Raw genomic sequence first — 18,460 nt, 5'->3', positions numbered from 1 at the left:
CCGCAGGGCTTGTATATGTGCAGCGGCTTCTTCTGTGCGGTTACAGATAAGTTGTTATCCGGGATCGTGACACTGACAGCAACACTGAGAGGGAGGTAGTGCACGGCTCTAATATTGTTAGATTACATGCCTACTTGATTGATCCTTTAAGAAAAAAATACGCCATGTGTTTGCACTGAGAGTTTGTGCATTGGTGCTTGTGTGGACTGTCTGTTTCTATCAAGGCTGCCTGCTGTTCTCTCAACGTGCTTTGTTTCCTGTCAAGTTTTCTTGTCTTTCTTTGACAGCCTCCCTTTGGTTGTAGTTTCCTCCTACCTGTTGTCTTGTCTGCCCGGGTTTGTCTGACAGGGAGGCAGAAGTTTTCCGTCTTTTCTGTTGCGGTGGCCTCTGACAACTCATCTATCCAGTTTAATTTTCTCCTGGCGTTTTCCCTCCTCCCTGGCAAATTCTTCATTTCTTTACAATCTCTGTATCTCTGTCTTCCTCACTTACTCCCTGCAGCAATGTTGTCTCAATCTTCTCCCTCTTCTCTCCCTGCCTCCTGCTCCTCCACTCCTTTATCTTTTGCTCTTTGTGCATCCCTCACAACCTTCTCTTCTATTTTTTTTTATTTTTTCTCTTCTGTTTTCCCTGGCTGCTTTCTCCTCACTCTGTTATTTCCCCTTTTCTCCCTCCCACTCCCATTCCATGCTTGTTCCCCTTTATCTTACTTCTAATTTCCCAAACCTCACTCTCACATGCCACCACCACAATCTGCTCCTGGCAGCCTCATCTCCATACCTCTCTCTCTTTTATGCCTCCATTCTTCCTCTCATTTGCTCCCCTTCTCTATCACCCACGCTCCCATTAGCTGGTATGAGTGCTTATTAAGTCATCTCGTCATTTTCCTCTCCTGGCATGAAGCCACGTGTGTCTATGTGTGTGTATATTTGTGTTTTTTTCAGATTCTGAGTCTAGACATGTATTTATTCAAAAATCACTATTGGCATCCTGCTATGTGTGTGTGTAAATAAACTCTGTTTGACTCACTTCTTTAATCAGCAATGGCATATCAGTGCAGTGTGTCAGGCAGTGACATTAGGTGGATTTCTTTGCCTGTGTATGTCTTTGTCTTGTGTACACACAAACACAAAGCTCTGCAAACATCCTCCAGCACTTCAATCCTGATTCACAGGCTGAAGATTAGTAAGCAAACAGATGTGTATGTGTGCATGAAAATGTGTTGTTTATCTAAAGCACATGGGTTACTCACTGTTTTATCTTTGACCCTTGAAATAATGTGTCCATGTTTGTCTTGTTTAAGCATGTATGACTGGATGCATATTTATGCGCTGGAGCAGGGGTGTGTTTGTCCAGTGGCCGGTCTGGGATTTGGCCCCATGTCCACAGGATCAGTGTGTAAAACAGAGAAGAGCTGTGGAACGTGATTATGTTGAGCAGCCTTCACGTGGTGCTGTTTGAAGCAATGTTGCAGCTTTAGTCTATTTTTGTGATACTTCTCCATACCAATACCTCCAGGGAACCCACGGCCAGGAGAGCTGCTACTTCCTCACAGAACGCTCTCCATCCTTAAAGAGGCCAGTGAAAGCGAGCCCCTCCATTGGCGCCTGGACGGCAGATTAGGCTAATTCAGATTATGCAAATGACAAGCTCTCTGGCAAGGATTACAGGACACGGTGAGAGAAGGAAAGAGAGCATGGCAGTGATATAGGGGCTGAATAATGGGAGAGTTTGGCAGAGTGAGAGAGATAAGAATTGGGTATGAAATTAGAGCTAACATTAAATACCAAAGGCAGTAGTAGTTAGCAGAGTTAAATCCTGTTTCTGGGCCAGAGGAAGAGTGTATGTTGATGTAAGAGGTATTTTTTGTGATTGCTCTTCGCCTGCCTGGGAAAGAGTGACAGGCAGTCTTTCTTTGCTGACAGTTTAGGCCACCGCTTAATGCTCCAAACAAGCTCAGAGAGTAAAGGAGTTCAGGCTTTTGGTCACTGTCAAACCATGGCTTTTAATAGCTTTTAACAAACAGAGGTGACCCTTTTTGGGTTGAGTTTATCTGGGGTTTCCTAACTCGCAGAGTTCGCAGTTTTTGACAAAAGGAAAGCATGCAGGTTTTCAAAGATCTCAGCAAATTAAATAAACCTTTTCAATGCCTCTGCATTCTGTCTATCCTGGACCAAAATCTTTTCATCACAAATTTTCTTAACACATTTTCTAACCTGACATGCCAGATGGATTTGTTTAATGCATCCATCTGGTAAACCTTCCATACACAGCATTTGGGAAAGAGCAGAGCCTTTGAAAAAAACTCTGAGGGTGATTGGATGAACATTCTGTCTGTCACATCTTTATGGGCCAATCAGATCAACAAAACACGTGATGTCGTAGTCCCTAACCATAGTGCGCCGCTACCAACAAATATACTCCATAGATAGGTGCATAATGCAGACCTTGGCAACTGTAGACATGTCTGTTCTTTGTTCTTCTTTTAATGAAGCAATGTCGTCAAGTTCTGATAAAACTGGTGCTTTAGCAGTATCCACGCTAACGTCTTCCACCATACTTGCCCCGGTCTCTTCACTCGCTGCTTGCTTACGTCACGACTCTGCCACGTCCGAAAGTACTGCCCCTCATCACTGATTGGTCCTGTCACTTTCTAACCGAGCCCAGACAGTTCAGATGGGAGCTTTGCAAGATGGATTTGCCAGTAAGAAACACGGAAACAGGCAAATCCATCTGCTTTGCGAGGTTAATAAAGACACAAACTACTCCCATGTTCAAAGAGAAAACCAGGATCCTTCTGGTCGACATAGACTGATGGCAAGAACCCATAACTCACCTCTTAATATCTAAGAAGGGATTACTTGGCAAAAGCCCAGGTAACAGGCCAGGGGGATAGGCACAACTAACTTTGAAGACACTTTTGATAACATTTTTGGTTGGAAAGACAAAGGACTTTTGTGAAGTTGCAATGTTCTAATCCCTGTTGTCTATTGGATTTAAAGTCCCTGTAGAGTGTTAAAAAAAAATCTTTGTTTTGTATGACAGATCAATGTGTTATGAATCACCGGGCCAACTTTCAGTCATAATAAACGTTTCTAAGTTTATAAAATTAAGTTTTAAAATCATGAAAAATGAGGCAGCAATATTTGCTCTAGGATGATGTAGGCGAGTCGGTTGAATGATCCGAAGCCACACCCTCTTGGATATGTGCCAGAGCAGAGAGACAGAAGTTGGGAATTAAATGTACTGTTTTCTGGCACAAATCTCTGTTTATTCCACAGAAATGAATTTCACAGGATTGCTTTTAATGACAATGCAAGTTTTGGCATTTGAAATCCTTTTTTCACATTTAGATGTTCAGAAACTACAGAGACCTCCACATTTCTCTTTGTTTCAATTTAATTACAAATTCATGTCAATTTTAAAATTTGTATTTCTTTGGGTGTTTACTTGTAGATCTGTCATTGCATACTGCAGGACATGTTTATGGTATGAAAAAGGCCAAATAGAAGTTTTCATTATAATGTTATTAACATGTCGAATGAACTTAACATGATAAATTAACAAGTTTTTGAACCTAAAATTGCCTTTTAGACATGCTTTGGTGCATTTTTATTCCGTACTAGTTCAGTTAATTCATTTAAAGGTTGTCTTTGAAAAAGAGTTCAGCATCTGTTTTCCTTGATGATTTCTGGCCATTATAGGAAAAATTGTGGGCATACTGAAAGCCTTTGGGTGGTAAGGAGTTATGGTAAAAGCCATCAGTGCCTTTCATGCTGGCAGCCTAAAAATCTGTTGAAGTACGCTGGGCTGGAAGCTGTCAGGCTTAAGAAAGAGGCCTTTCAGTTTTGATTGACCAAGGGGAATCTGGAAGCAGCAGGCAGGCACCAGCAGGCTAAGTGGGCTATGGGATCCATGGTTGCATAAGTAAAAACTTGGAGACGGGTCTGACTGCAGACCCCGGATGTCATATGCCCCCTCTTGCAGACCACTACTCTGAGATACTGCCTGTCAGAATGGAAGAAACTAAATTTGTGAAGATAAAGCTTGAGGCTTTTTTAAATTCAGCTTTATTCATTAACAAGTTCTGGCAGTTACATTTATGAAATAAATCAAAAATTACAGACAAAGCAACATTTCATAAATAAAACTGAAAAAAGATCAGAGGTACAGTCATGGACAAAAGTTTTGGCACCCCTGGAATTTTTCAACAAAATACATCATTTCTCCCAGAAATGGTCGCAATTACAAATGTTTTTGGTATTTACATGGTTATTTCATTTATGTGCATTGGAACAACACTAAAAAGCAGAAGGTAAAAGCAAAAATTGACATAATTTTACACAAAACTCAAAAATGGGCTGGGCAAAATTATTGTTACCCTTTTAAAACTGTGGGTAAATCAATTTATCTCAAGCATGTGATGCTCATTTAAACTCACCTGTGGCAGTAACAGGTGTTAGAGATATAGAAATCACACCTGAAGCCAGTTAGAATGTATAAAGGTTGATTCAACCTTTGTGTTATGTGCCTCTGTGTGTCACACCACGCATGGAGAAGAGAAGAGCCGAGTAGGTGAGTACTCGTATCAGTATCAGTCTGAAAAAAAGTGGTATCGAGCATCCCTAATAATATATATCACCCCCTGACCGAAATTACACCACAAACTACCGCACCAATGTAAACTATTGATTAAAAAATATCAATACTGCATTTTAAAATATCAATACAGTATTGTGCCACAAAATATCATGATATATCAGTGTATCAATATTTTATAACACCCCTAGCATCAATACTTTTGTCCATGACTCTATACTCTGGGATTAGATAATGTATAGACCCATTTAAAATGTAGTAAAATGGCAATTATTAGCTTTGTAAGCTTGAGCTAAGGCTAACAAAGCTACGCTGGGTATGTAGCTATGAGCCAGTGTAGTTATGCTAGCTTTAGCTTAAGCATTAGCAACATTACTTTAAGCCGAAGAAGCTAATGCTAATGTAGCTAGATTTGTTACATCGGTAACGTAGTGACATAGCTACATGAGCTTAAGCAAATGTATCACAAGCAAGCATAGCTTCATAAGAATTAGCTACATCAGCTACATTACCTATGCAGCTAATGAAGCTTAATTAGCTAAAGCTATGTAGTAGAGTGTTTTGCTTTATTTAGCTATGAGTTTTTTCATGGGGGAAAAGTAGTTTACCTGTAAACAGACTGTTTTCTCTGCTTTATTAAAGGATTGGTAATTTGGTTTTGCAGGTGAGGTTTTTGACTTTTACCCTTTGGTATTCTTACCCTTACCTTGACCCTTACCCTCACCCTAACCAGAAGTTTAATCTGATTTTATCTTGAAAGTTTTAGTGTGTATTTCTGTTCTGACAGAGGCGCTGTCTCACAGTAGTGGTCTGCAAGAGGGTGCGTCTGAGACCTACAGTCTGCAGTTAGACTAAGGGCAGTAATCTTCTCTCTGTATGAATTAAAATTAAAGACATTATCAGTCTTTTTGCTATGGTTTATTTTAATGGTATTGATCTCCAAGATATCATCTAAACAAATACTGTTTCACATCACTTGTTTGTTTTACCTGAAGGAATGGATATGCCAGACGAAAAAAGATGCTGTCACTTTCCCTCAAATTTGGTTACAGCCATGTGGAATTCTTCTACTTTTTCTTTTGTCAAATTAGCCATCTTTGCCAAGATGAATGGTGTCCCTTTTGAATCTAGGAACCAAAAATATAAACAAAATGATAAACTAGAATTTACTCATAGCTAAATAGGATACAAAGCATCAGTTTCTTTGTTTGATGATTTTTTTTATTTGATCGCTGCTTCTGTCGTCATTTAGATCATCATTAATTATCTCCCCATTGCCACCGCTGAGACACCCACTCTGCCCTGAAGTGCTCAGCTCTTGGTCACATAAGCTGTCAAACATGGTGCATCCCTCTGCTGTTCACTGATGCCATGCATCATTAGATGCTTCATCAAGTTTGACGTGTTTCCCCTTTTACATGCTAATGTTTTCAAACACTTTTTGCATGTCCCTGTGTTGCTGGAGCCTTTAATCCTTGTGAAGTACAACAACAATTTGTGACTGCTTTGTGTGAGGTATTTTTCTTTTGTTTTGATTGGCACTACCTACTAAGCTAAGTATTACCTGCTAGTCAGCATATAAACATACATGTAAAAAAGACGTTACAAAAGTTACAAAATGATCTCTTTCAGTCCAACCTACCTACGTTGATAGTGCCGATAGATATTGGTTTCATCTTGCATGTATTGACCATCTGTCAGATACAAACAGAACTCGAGATTCTGCGCATGCTCCATGCTGTGCATTGACTTGGAAGATGAACAGCACAAGTGGTAAGCTTAGCAGGAGTTGCATTTTCTGCTTTAGCATATCACTACAAACTAGAGGTATGGAGTTAATCTCATTTGGATGAAAAGTAAAGCACAGACTAAAGTTTGTTCACGTTTTCACTATTTCAGGTACAACCGGTTAACTGCTTGTTTCTTAGCACAAACAACAGGAAGTGATCAGCATGCTTTCCAGTCCATGTGATGAGACTTCTGTTGCCTGTAATGTCTGTTTCTGAACCCCTGTGGGCAATATTGGGCAGTTCACTGAGTAATGAAGGCAGAGATGATGCATCATATTTGGATCTGAAATCAATATCTGTTGTGATCCAGTCTAGTGGATAATGAGTGTGCTGATACTGAATTTCAGCGCCCAATCCTATGCATAAGGGTTCGACGTCACCAGTGATGGAGCTGTCATACTTAAATGTCTTGGTAAAGAGTTTTTTTTCCAAAGGCTCTGAATTTCCCAAATGCTGTCTGGTTTTCCTGATGGATGTGTGAAGCAAATCCATCTGGCGTGCCAGGTTAGTTATTTTGGGTTTAATTTGTGAAATGTTAAGAAAATGCTACCTTAGTAGCTAAATAGTAAATAACATAGCAGTGCATTACATTTCACTTACATTATGATGATGTCAGACTGAACAGCAAATAGAAAAAGGCACAGTCCCACTGTAAATAAAGTGACCTCATGCAAGCATTGAGTAAGCATAATGTTCCTGATAAATACAAAATTGTATTGTGTGGTTGCTGGAGCAACATTTTAGAGGAAATGGCATGTGCATAGATTTATATAATCAACTATACTATATATTAAATGCTTATATGTAATTTGATCAAAAAAATACAACTGCATATGAGCATTTTGTCCCGATATGAACTAATGTAATAAATATATCTCTTAAAAATTACCTTGTACAACATACAAATGGAGAATATAAAATATATGAATTAAGATTCACAGTTTGCCTAAGTATGAAATAAAAAAAGTAAATGATTAAAATTTATTTAGAAATGTATCTGTTACACAGATTGTTAATGAAGTGTTTCTTTAGGTTCTGAGGTGTTCTTATTATGTCTTATTGTTTCTGATGTTTGGGGTAAATGTTGGTCTCCGAACTTGGTATTGCTATCAAAGTTAAAATTTTGGTATTGTGACAACACTTTCTAGTGCCAGCTAGGGATGGAGAGCTCGATGCCTGGGTGTGTGAAAACCCGGAAATCAAAGACGTCTTTGCCTATCGATACTGCTATTGAGTATCACGGGATCTGTGACACAATATTATTTTATCACTGTTGTAAAAACATGGGGAAGGGTTAGCTCAAAGCACTTTAGCATTGTGCATCATATTAAACCAAAATACGATATGTTTAACTGTTGACTTAAAGATGTAGCATGCAATTATAACACTGGCCTCAGCTGCTAAAGGTCAGGTCCCCTCACTTAAGAGCAGACAGACAATTATATCATGATGTGTTCAAGGTCAGCTCAGTAAAATGACTATTAGGTGAATGTGAATAAAATGTCATGATGTCGGAGCAGACTGCATGCAGCATGCAACGTTATGTTCAGGGTAGAGTCCAGATTTTGCCCAGGCAGTTGGATTGTAGGGTCAAAGTGTGGCGAAGATGCGGAGAACGCTTCTCTGATTGTTGCACCAGTATCATCTTTTGGTGGAAGCCGTGTGATGGTGTAGGGCGGCATCTTCCTTACTGGAAAAACAAGGCTTGTCATCATTGGAGGCGATCTCAATGCAGAGGTCATGCCAACCAGTGGCAATCCCATATCTCCACAGTCTGGGACTTAACTCTAACCTCCAAGATGACATCACCCCCACAGAGTGAGGTTTATCAGAGACTTCCTCCTGAATTTGGAGGTGGAGAGGATGGATTTGCCTGCAAGCAGCCCTGACCTCAACCCCACTGAACCGTTGTGGTATCAGCTTGGGCGTGCTGTTCATGCGAGAGTGACCAACACAGCAACACTGGCTGACTTGCGACAAATGCTGGTTGAAGAATGGGATGCCATCCCACAGCAGTGTGTGACCAGGCTGATGACCAGCATGAGGAGGAAGTGCCAGGCTGTTGTGGCTGTGTATGGTTCTTCCGCATGCTAGGCTCCTGTTTTTTTTTTTTTTTTAAATGAACTGATTGTCAGATTACCAAGATGTCTTGTTTCTTCGGACTCCAATCACAAAATCCACCAAACAAGAGTCAATAACTGTTTGGTATTGGCAGAAAATATTTGGCAAATTTTCATGGGTGCAACCCACATACTCAGCTCTGCTGCTCATCCCACAAATGCATGTACCTTAAAGATGTGGCACCATTTAAAAGGTAAAATCAACAGGCTTTCCCATGGTATAAGATTTATTGCCAAGACCCATTGTTACAACAAAGAAACTATCTACTAACATAAATGTCCTTACTTTTTGTGCTAAGTTTAGATATAACATATTGAGCTTTTGTTAGAAATAGTTGTGCCATTTTGTCTTTCTAACAAACAATAGAAAAGGAATCATTAAGTGTGTTATTATCAATAAGAATCAACAATCTTCATCCCTATTGCCAGCCTTAGCTTTGGAAAAGCAGAGGAAAATCTGACGGATGGATATTCTTTTAGTACTTCTGTAAAGCACCTTATAGAGCTTGTGCAATCGCACTGGAAAGAAATGTTGGTATGGGTAAGCTGTAGCAGGTGTTTTTTTTTTTAGTTTGCTGCAGCTGTGCTGCTTCATGACAGAAAAGTTGCTGATTGGTCACAGCTGGACACAGCTGAAGGTTGTTACTTAAGTACAATTTGCACTCAGTCATCCTAATTAAGTGATGTTTGCAGTGCTGGGCATCTTTTAAACACTTGGCAAATTAAATTAGATGCTACTCTTGCCACTAAATTAAATTGTACTATGCCCTGCTGCCACAGTTATCACAAGGTTAAACTGACAACACAGTGGGAAACCTTTAGAGCAGCAGAGCCCCCTGCTGTCTCCAAGTCAGCTGTTATTCTCCAGCTCGTCAGGTTATCTCATCTGCTTTAAGCATCTGCTTTATGGTGAAGTGCCAGCTGGTCAGAGGCAAAGAGATTAGTCAGCAGATAGTTTATAGGTGTTTCAATTTGATATGAATCTTCTTTAACCACATAATACATGCTTCACATTTTTAGAACAAAGCACATCTATATATGATCCCTACGTGACAGAACATCTCAGCTAAATTTGAAGTATCACATGTAAGGAAGTGTGCACCACATTTTTGTTTGAGGCTACAGCACACTGGCGTCCTCTGTGTTAGTGTCTGCTGCCCCCTGCTGGCACAAATATGTCATAGCAGGCAATATAATCAAGATAATCCCCAAGCATCTCACTTAGAAAAACTGCTTTCTAAAGTCAAAATAAAGTCCTCTTTACAGATAAGGATAGAACATGTCATCTCAGCAGGTTCATACATAATTATGTAGATTAAGTCTTATTTACATCATAGAGTAAGTCAGCTTTAAAGGACTGAGCCATGTTTAGTTTGTAAAGTCACTTTGTAGTAAATTAAGCCTTCAGTTGTTTGGGGATGACAGTGTGTCTTAATGGAGCTCATTAATCAAGTGCTGGACTGCACACAGTCATGTACACGGGCGCACTTACACAGAGAGAGTGCACATATGGTTGTACAGCAGAAGGAGAGTTTATCATTGTTATAGTTGGCTCAGGTCGGACCCTGGAGTTGAAGCTGTGTTTCTAAAGAGGGAAGGACGAGAGGACCCTGAGAGAGGGAGAGAGGGGTGAGAGAGGGAGACAATGAGAGAGGGATGAGGGGAAGGTCAGAATGAGAAAGGGAGATGCCCCAGGGAGTGGAGAGACAGGGGGATAAAAAGACAGAGACATAGAGAGGCAGGTGAGTGCTGAGCTCACTGTAGGAGGAGCTGGATGGATTGTTTAATGTACGTGAGACAGATTTAGAGAAACGTATCGAGAGACTACTTTAGACGAGCTGCACATGGAAAAAGTCTCCAAAAGTTAAGAATAAATTTGTAAAAAACTACAAATAAAAATCCCAGTCAGTGAGAGAAAAAGACGTGATTTAAAATGGAAAGAGAGCCACAGAGTGAGAACAGCTTACAAACTATAGCCATCATTCTGCTGTGCTGTGGGGCCGTCAAGCTGCTGCACCTACTGGGAGTCATCACCGTGGATGGTGAGTCACTGAGTACTACAGCTACTATCATTTCAGCGCTTAAACCCCAGCAAAGTTAGGAGAAGTTTATATTGTCACTACTATTAATCAAGGGATCTGGACTATTTAATTTTGAATTGTATCCATGTGTGATTCCCCTGCTACTTTTAATAAATACAAAGACTGTTGTAAATTTAAGTTACAAGTTAAATGAAATGTACTTTTGGGAAACTATTGCCTTGTAGTGCAGGGTGGTGTATTTTGTTTACATTGGCTTTTGACACGCTAAATCTGCTATAGCTGCTTCTGCATGCATCATTTTGTCTTCTGATATTTATTCTGCTGCAGTGCTATAGTGTTGGTAAAATTGAACTGAAAGCAACAATACATTTCAAAGGGGTAAAAGATTCAGACTAAGATTTAGCCATCTTAATTTATCCCAGAAAGGCAATTCAGTTTCCAGCCTACCAATAAAAGTGATATTTGAAATCTGTCTACAATATGAAACAACTTCACTTTTGTTCTTAATTTTACTTTAATGTATTCTTAGGTAAAGTCTGCATCTAATTTCCAGGTTTGTCTTCATTCACAGGAACATAGAGTCATTTAATGCTGTTTATATATTTTTTCACATTTAGCTTAATTTGCTGCTGGTATTTATTGTATTTTTGTAAAACTTAGCCTGCATTGGTTTCTATAGTAATCTGAATATAAGACAAATAATTGAGTAGCCTTCATAGAAAATAAATGCTTTCCTAACAGAATCAAACAGTCAAATTTGTGTTGATATACTGTAAAAGTCAAATAAGTTTGACCTCAGTGCTGAAAAAAAAAATTAAGCTTCAGAAACAAGTCCACCTCAGACTTTAATAAAAAATCTTAATATATCAGGCTTTGTTGTATACTAAAGCTGACGGCATAAATAGACACTTTACTTTGAGAAAGGATGCCCTTTACTGTACAATTTTAGCATAAACATTCTGTGTGACAGTGACTGTGCATACACAGTGTCTGTTTAAAGTATTCACCCCTTTGATGTTTTACCCAGTTAATGATTTGATAAATTTTAAGTCAGTATTTAGTAGATGTATCTACGGCTGCAATCACAGCACTGAGCCTGTGTGGATAGGTCCAATCAGGCTTGCGCATCTGGACTCTGCAACTTTACTCCATTCTTCTTTGCAAAATTGCTCAAGATCTGTTAGGTTGCATGGGGATCAGACATGAACAGCCCTTTTCAAGTAAAGCTACAAATTGTCTAATGGATTGAGGTCTGGGCTCTGACTCGGCCACTCCAGAACATTCACCTTGTTGTCTTTAAACCATTTCTGTGTGGTTTGCTGTTTGCAACGGGTCATTGTCTTGCTTGAAAATGTTTTCTCCCAAGCTGTAGTTCTCCTGTAGACTGAATAAGATTGTCCTACGGGATTTATTATATTTTACTCATTTTACCCTTTACCTTTACAAGCCTTTCAGGAATGGCTGCTGAGAAGCATCCCTACAGCATGATGCTGCCAACACCATGCTTCATAGTGGGAATGGTGTGTTTGTGGTGATGTGCAGTGTTTGGTATCTGCCAAATATGATGGGGGCCAAAAAACACCACTTTGGTCTCATCAGACAAAGAACTTTCTTCTGCCAGTCTCCCACATACCTTTTGGCCAACTCTAGTTGAAATCTGAGTTTTCTTCAACTGTGGGAGTCTCCCACGTGCCTTTTGGTGAACTCTTGTCCAGATTTAATATGAGTTTTCAGTAGTGGCTCTCTCTTTGCCACTCTCCCTTAAAGCTTTGACTGGTGAAGAACCCGGGCAACAGTTGTCGTATGCAGAGTCTCTCCCATCTCAGCTGCTGAAGCTTACAACTCCTTAGAGTAGTCAAAGGTGTCTTGGTGGCCTCTCTCACTAGTCTCCTTCTTTCACAGTCGCTCAGTTTTTAAGGATGGTCTGATCTAGGCAGATTTGCAAATATACCATATTTTTTCCATTTCTTCATAATGGATTTTACTGAACTCTTGGGGATGTTCAGTGCCTTGAAAATGTTTTATATCCATCTCCTGACTTATACTTTTCAATAACCTTTTGTCTCAGTTGCTTGGAGTGTTTTTTTGTCTTCATGGTATAATGGTAGCCAGGAATATTGATTAACCAGTGACTGGACCTTCCAGACACAGGTGTCTTTATGCTGCAATTACTTGAGGCCCATTGGTGATCCCTATTTCAATAATTGTGAGACTACCAGCACCAATTGGCTGGACCTCTGTTGAATAAGTTTGGTCATTTTAACAGTAAAAAACATTTTTGCAGTCACTTAGTTAGACATCACTTAGACATCACTTTGTAGAAATCTGTTTTCACTTTGAACTTAAAAAGCTTTTTTTTTTGTTTTTACTCAATTTTTGTGTGAAAAAAAAAAGCCAAATTATTTTGACCATGATTGATGTGATACTGGGCTGCACAGCGGTGCAGTCTCTTAATGGCAACCAGTCCAGGAAGTACCCCACCTCTCGCCCTTCCAAGGTGTGAATATTTTTTGTAAGGCACTGTATCATTGAGATTTAAAGCAATAGACTAGCAGTGAAGCCTGAGAAAAGTTCACAGATCTTAATACTTATGGTGCACAACAATCCAACCATTCTGTGTGGTCAAAATCATGTTAGCCTAAAGCGCCGGATGTAACTCTGCTCATTGGACACTGTTGCACATTGCCGGTCATGTATTGTTTGTTAGACAACAGCTTCTGGGCCTTTACTGTCATGTGTACAAGATATGGTAAGGTATATGTGAAAATCACTGGGACTGCTGGGTGAATATTCTCCTTTGTGGAAGTATTCACCACCTTCATCAGGCACTGAGACACTGCGCTGCTTGACTGATGAAATCAATGGTGTATGAGCATGTTTGTATGTGTTTGCTAGGCAGGGGGAAGTAGCTATTAAGATGGCAAAGCAGCTCGACATAAGTTCTGCAGAGTCATAATGTAATTATACAGCCTTAATGTAAGAATTAGTGGGCACAGTGTAATAAGCTTTTGCTAGATTGCATAATGTGTTATTTCATTCCACCATGACTAATTCTAAGAGAAAAATAAGTTGTATCTTGTATTGCAGTATAATCACATCCTGCTGTATCTGTAGTGCCACATTTCTGGAGTGGGATGCAACATTATGATAAACATAAAGAAAAACAGATTTTCTATTTTGGTTGCACTTCTATGCAATGAAATACATGAACTGCTGATGTATTCAATAAGAACATTGTAACCTTTTCTGTGGTCCACTGTTGACTGAGGTTTGATTTATCAGCAAGTTTTCAGGTTGTCTTTAGTGGCTTAAATGTCATTCATAACTCACTGAGAAAAAAGAGCTGAAGAAGCGTCTGTGTAATGAAGCTTTACACTGCACCAATAGTCTGGTCACACAGATAAAAATGTTTCTATTTCGAGACTGTTGATGTTTCAAAATCTGGACCGCCAAGGACAGTGTGAATGCTGCCTTCTGTGACACTTCAGTACATCACAATTTGGCTGTATAAATGCTCATTCTAACTAAAATCTGCTTCAATATTCTGGTAAAAGTTTGAGAAAACACTGAAATATGATACACTAAAAGTTCTGTAAGATCAGTCCAGACTTTATTCATAAAGAACAAAATTAGGAGGACTGGCCCTTTTAGATACCTCACCTTTAGTGTATTAATGTTAGAAAAACCAGTCCCAGGTAGTTTAAGACATGGTATGCTTACTAATTGCTTCAAGAAAAAAGCCTACACCAAAGCTAATTATTAAAAAAAACAATCATTGTCAAGGATTTTGGAGTAGCCAAACCACTTTGGCTGTTCAACCTTGTTTACCACTGGATTCTCTCCTGGTCAGGAGGTGTATCAGGGAAGAGCAAAACTGATGACTCACATCCATATTCAGACAAAGAACTAAAGAAAATGATTCAAAGCTTTCAATCTTTATAGGAGTTTGAAAATGATAAGTGTGATATGTTTTGTAAATCAGACCTTTAGACGGGTCACATAGAGGAGGAAATGTGCCACTGTTTACTGCCACAATCTTTCTGACTTTACACATCAGGGTGTTATGTGACAAGTTAGAATTAGTGCATTAATCACATTTAACTTAAGCCCGTAATTGGTGCATTAATTATGCATGTCACGTGTGGGAATTCTGTAACTCAGTGGATAACTTCACACCATGGTGCAGATGTGTCTAACATCAAAAACATAAATTCTGTAAAGAAAATATTTGTTTACAGAACAGCAGCACTGCTTAGAGTTGAAATTAAGAACTACAATACAGGCTTCATGTTGTAATTGAATTTCAGAATTTTCTGTGGGCCAAATAAACTAAACCAAGTTGGCCGGTGGACCATAGTTTGGCCACCCCTGTAAATAAGACAACTCTGATTACCATACTATGCATGTAAATAGAAGAAGAGCATCTTTGTGCTATGAATAGCAGATCTGGCTTTACAAATGATAAAAGGGTTTTACACGCACCACTTTTTACTGACTTCTCCTGACTGCCATTGAAAAATACTCTGGAACAGCAGAAGATGGTAAATGCAGGTCTGTGTAAAGTTTAAACACCACATTCATGCAGAGTTGGACCAGTTAAGACTGGTCAGTGATGAACAACCACACATTAATATGAAATGATATTCATATAAAGTACCATCTTATCACTTAACAGACAATAACTTCTTCCTCTTTTCTTTTTTCTTGTTCTTGTATTTTTACAACTGAACGTTATGGCCTATTTATCATATTCTGAGTTTTTATTACAGTTCTATTAAATTATGCACACTTATAACAGTATGCATAATTATTATTTTGTAGTTTGCTGCAGGGAGTTTTTTTTTCAACTGAGTGAAAGAGAGTGAGTCTGAGATGGACAGAGGAGAGGTGTCTTTTACACTGTCACATTCACTGTGAGCCTTTGTGTGTGTGTTGTCTCAGAGGTAGTGGTTTGTCCTCTGTCCCCTCCCCTCCAGCGAGCTGAGTAATGGGTTGTTAATCACAGGGGCCGGTGAAGGGAGGCACATTGAGCTGTTAGACTGACCTCTACCTCTCATCCTCTCCTCTTTTAAAAGTTTCCATCAGAATAGATATAAAATATTGCAAACTTCAGATGTACATATTATTTCCTGCTCCCGGTTCCTTTTCCATCCGGTTGTTTCTGTATTTTTTTCTTCTTTGTTTTGAGCTTTTTTCACTTACTTGTCATTTGGTAAAGATTGTTGTGTCTTTGTGTGTTTCTCCAGACAAAGCCGATGATGACTTGGAGATGACCATGGTGTGCCATCGACCAGAAGGCCTTGACCAGCTAGAAGCTCAGACCAACTTCAGCAAAAGAGAGCTCCAAGTGCTCTACAGGGGCTTTAAGAATGTAAGAGAGTGTAGAGATAAACTTTAACAATGTTTATATGAACATATAGTCAGATAGGGGCAGTAAATCCATGTCTTTGTTCTAACATAAAGAAACAACCCACTGTCTATTGGGGGTGTAAAATATTATCAGTGTGTATTTGCACCAGCAGATATGAACATTTCTGCCTATATACAACTGATATGTGGCTGTAGATATCAGACTGTGAATTAGTGTGTGGAGTTTTAGGCAGGACCAACAGACCCATGTCAGCTGAAGTCTTTTCTTTGTTTATCCTGATGTCTTACCTGGTAAAGTGTGTTTCAAGGACAGAATTTTGTTTCTTTGTTCATCCTTTAACTTTAAAGTGTGGTTTTAACGGTGCAGTTTTACTGTATGTCTAAACTTGGAATGCATGCATTTAACCAGCTCAACAGCCCAATCCAGATAACACATTAGCTAGCACAGGGTTTACAAGTCAGCTAAATTAATTATCTGTCATTTCATAAACACAGGCCTGAAATCCTGGTTGAATGCTCTATTGAAACTGTAGTAAAGCCTCCCACCACTAGTAGCCTCTGTAGCTTTGATTAATGTGCACTACCTGCCAGAGCTTTCCCCTGGCTCTTCACCGAACGCAAAAATGACAGGCTAATGGTTAGCATGTTGTAGAAACAGCATGGTATGGCTGGTATTTTGAATTAGAGTATGGAATTAAAGGGGACATATTATACCCTTTTAGGACAAGTTTAGATTAGTCTAAGAGATCCCCAAAACACGCCTGTGAAATTTGATGCTGAAAAAACACTCCACTGTTGGATTTTTGCATTCCTAATTACCTCTCTGTTTCAGCCCTGCTGTTTCTGTGGCTTTAAATGTTACTGAGCTGTCTGACTCCACCCCTGACCACACCCCTCTCAGGAAATGGATGTGGCTTAATGGATGTGGCTCTCCTGATCCTCCTCTCAGCTGACAGCTGAGGAGAAGTAGCCACTTGGGAACATCCCTAAACTAGGGCACACAGGGTAAAATAAAACAACAGGGCACATCCAACTGGGAAACTGAAGAAGAATCAGTTGAACATTTAATCTGCCATGGTCAAAAGTATAAAACTCAAGAGGAAAACTATCAAAGAAATTACAGAAATATTATGTTGAATCTGAAGAATTTGTTCAGTATAGAGAAAGGAAAATACAAAGCTTTGTTTGAATTCATAAGAATCTGGATTAATATATAGAATTTAGTGGGGTTTATATGTCTGACAGGGAGTAAGGAAGTCTGGCCCACACTCCAGCATAGTAGATGGCTGTATCACACGTTTCACATTACATGACTTCTGCCATTAAGCAAGAATAAGAGGATAAAGAAGATATCAGAATTGGCAAACATTCATTTGTTAATATCGGCACATCAGATATAGGTTAAAATTTAACATTTTTCATCCCTAGTGTCTATACAGTGCTGTAAAAAAGTATTTACACCTTCTTGATTTCTTATTTTTTGCACAGACACAGACTTACTAAACCTGTCACGAGGGCCGGTTCTGTGTGTGTGTTTGTGCATGCTGATATAGATGTGTACAACTAATCTATGCATATGAACAGTTGTATACACTTTCCCAGTCCCAAAGATGTTACAGCCACCTTAAAAAGTGTGCACATTTTTCTTGGCTCTTTAACGGCACAGAAGTTATCAATGTCATTATTATTATTTTAGATGTGTAATGTTACCTGGAAACGTAGTCCCTCTTTCACATCAATACCATACACACAGTTTTTTTTCTTAGAATCTGGTCTTGGTCCTTCCACAAGCAAAGGTGTATATATGTGAATATGTAATTAAAACTGTTATTATTGTTTCCATTTTTTTGCAATCTTGCATTAAGTATTGTACACACAGTTTTTCTTTAGTCTTTGCTGATGACACTGTTCCATTGTTGGAACAATGGTGAACCTTCCCAGGAGTGGCTGGCCTACTGCTGTAAAAGCACATTGACGACTCACCCAGGAGCTCACAGAGGAAACCAGAACATCTAAAGACCGGCAGGCCTCTCTTGACTTAGTTTAGGTCAGAGTTCATGATTCAGCAATGAGAAAGAGACTGGGCAAAAAGGGCATCCATGGGAGAGCTCCAAGGCCAAACCCACTGCTGATCAAAAAGAATACAAAGGCTCATCTCCAACTGACAAAAAAACATCCCGATGATCTCCAAGACTCTTGGGGAAATATTCCATGGACTGACAAGACAAAAGTTGAGCTTTTTGGAAGGTGTGTGTGCCATTACATCTGGAATAAAACTAATGGTCAATGACTTGCTGTAATTACTGGAACCATGAATTCTGCTCCCTGACAGAAAATCCTGAAGGACATGGTCTGGTCATCAGTTCTTTCATCAGTTTGTGACCTCAAGTTCAAGCACACTTGGATTATGCAGCAGGACAATGATCTGAAACACACAAGCGAGTCCACCTCAGAGTTACTTAAAACAAAAATAGATGAAGGTTTAGGAGTGGCCTTGTCAAAATCAGGACTTTTATCTGATTGACATGTTGTGGCATGA

The 18,460-nt window shown here is 39.3% G+C and overlaps 1 protein-coding gene across 1 annotated transcript in view; it reads left to right on the top strand.

Annotated features, from left to right (window-relative positions):
- LOC121516373 (Kv channel-interacting protein 1-like) overlaps positions 1-18,460 on the top strand; it is a 46,730-nt gene that overhangs the window by 22,292 nt on the left and 5,978 nt on the right. Inside the window, exon 2 of the mRNA XM_041797639.1 lies at positions 15,798-15,922. Coding sequence (XP_041653573.1) covers positions 15,798-15,922 — 125 coding nt within the window. The remainder of the gene's footprint in view (positions 1-15,797; positions 15,923-18,460) is intronic.

This window comes from Cheilinus undulatus, linkage group 10 (genome assembly GCF_018320785.1).
Source record: "Cheilinus undulatus linkage group 10, ASM1832078v1, whole genome shotgun sequence".
Taxonomy (NCBI): domain Eukaryota; kingdom Metazoa; phylum Chordata; class Actinopteri; order Labriformes; family Labridae; genus Cheilinus; species Cheilinus undulatus.
This window is presented reverse-complemented; position numbering and strand designations above follow the sequence as displayed.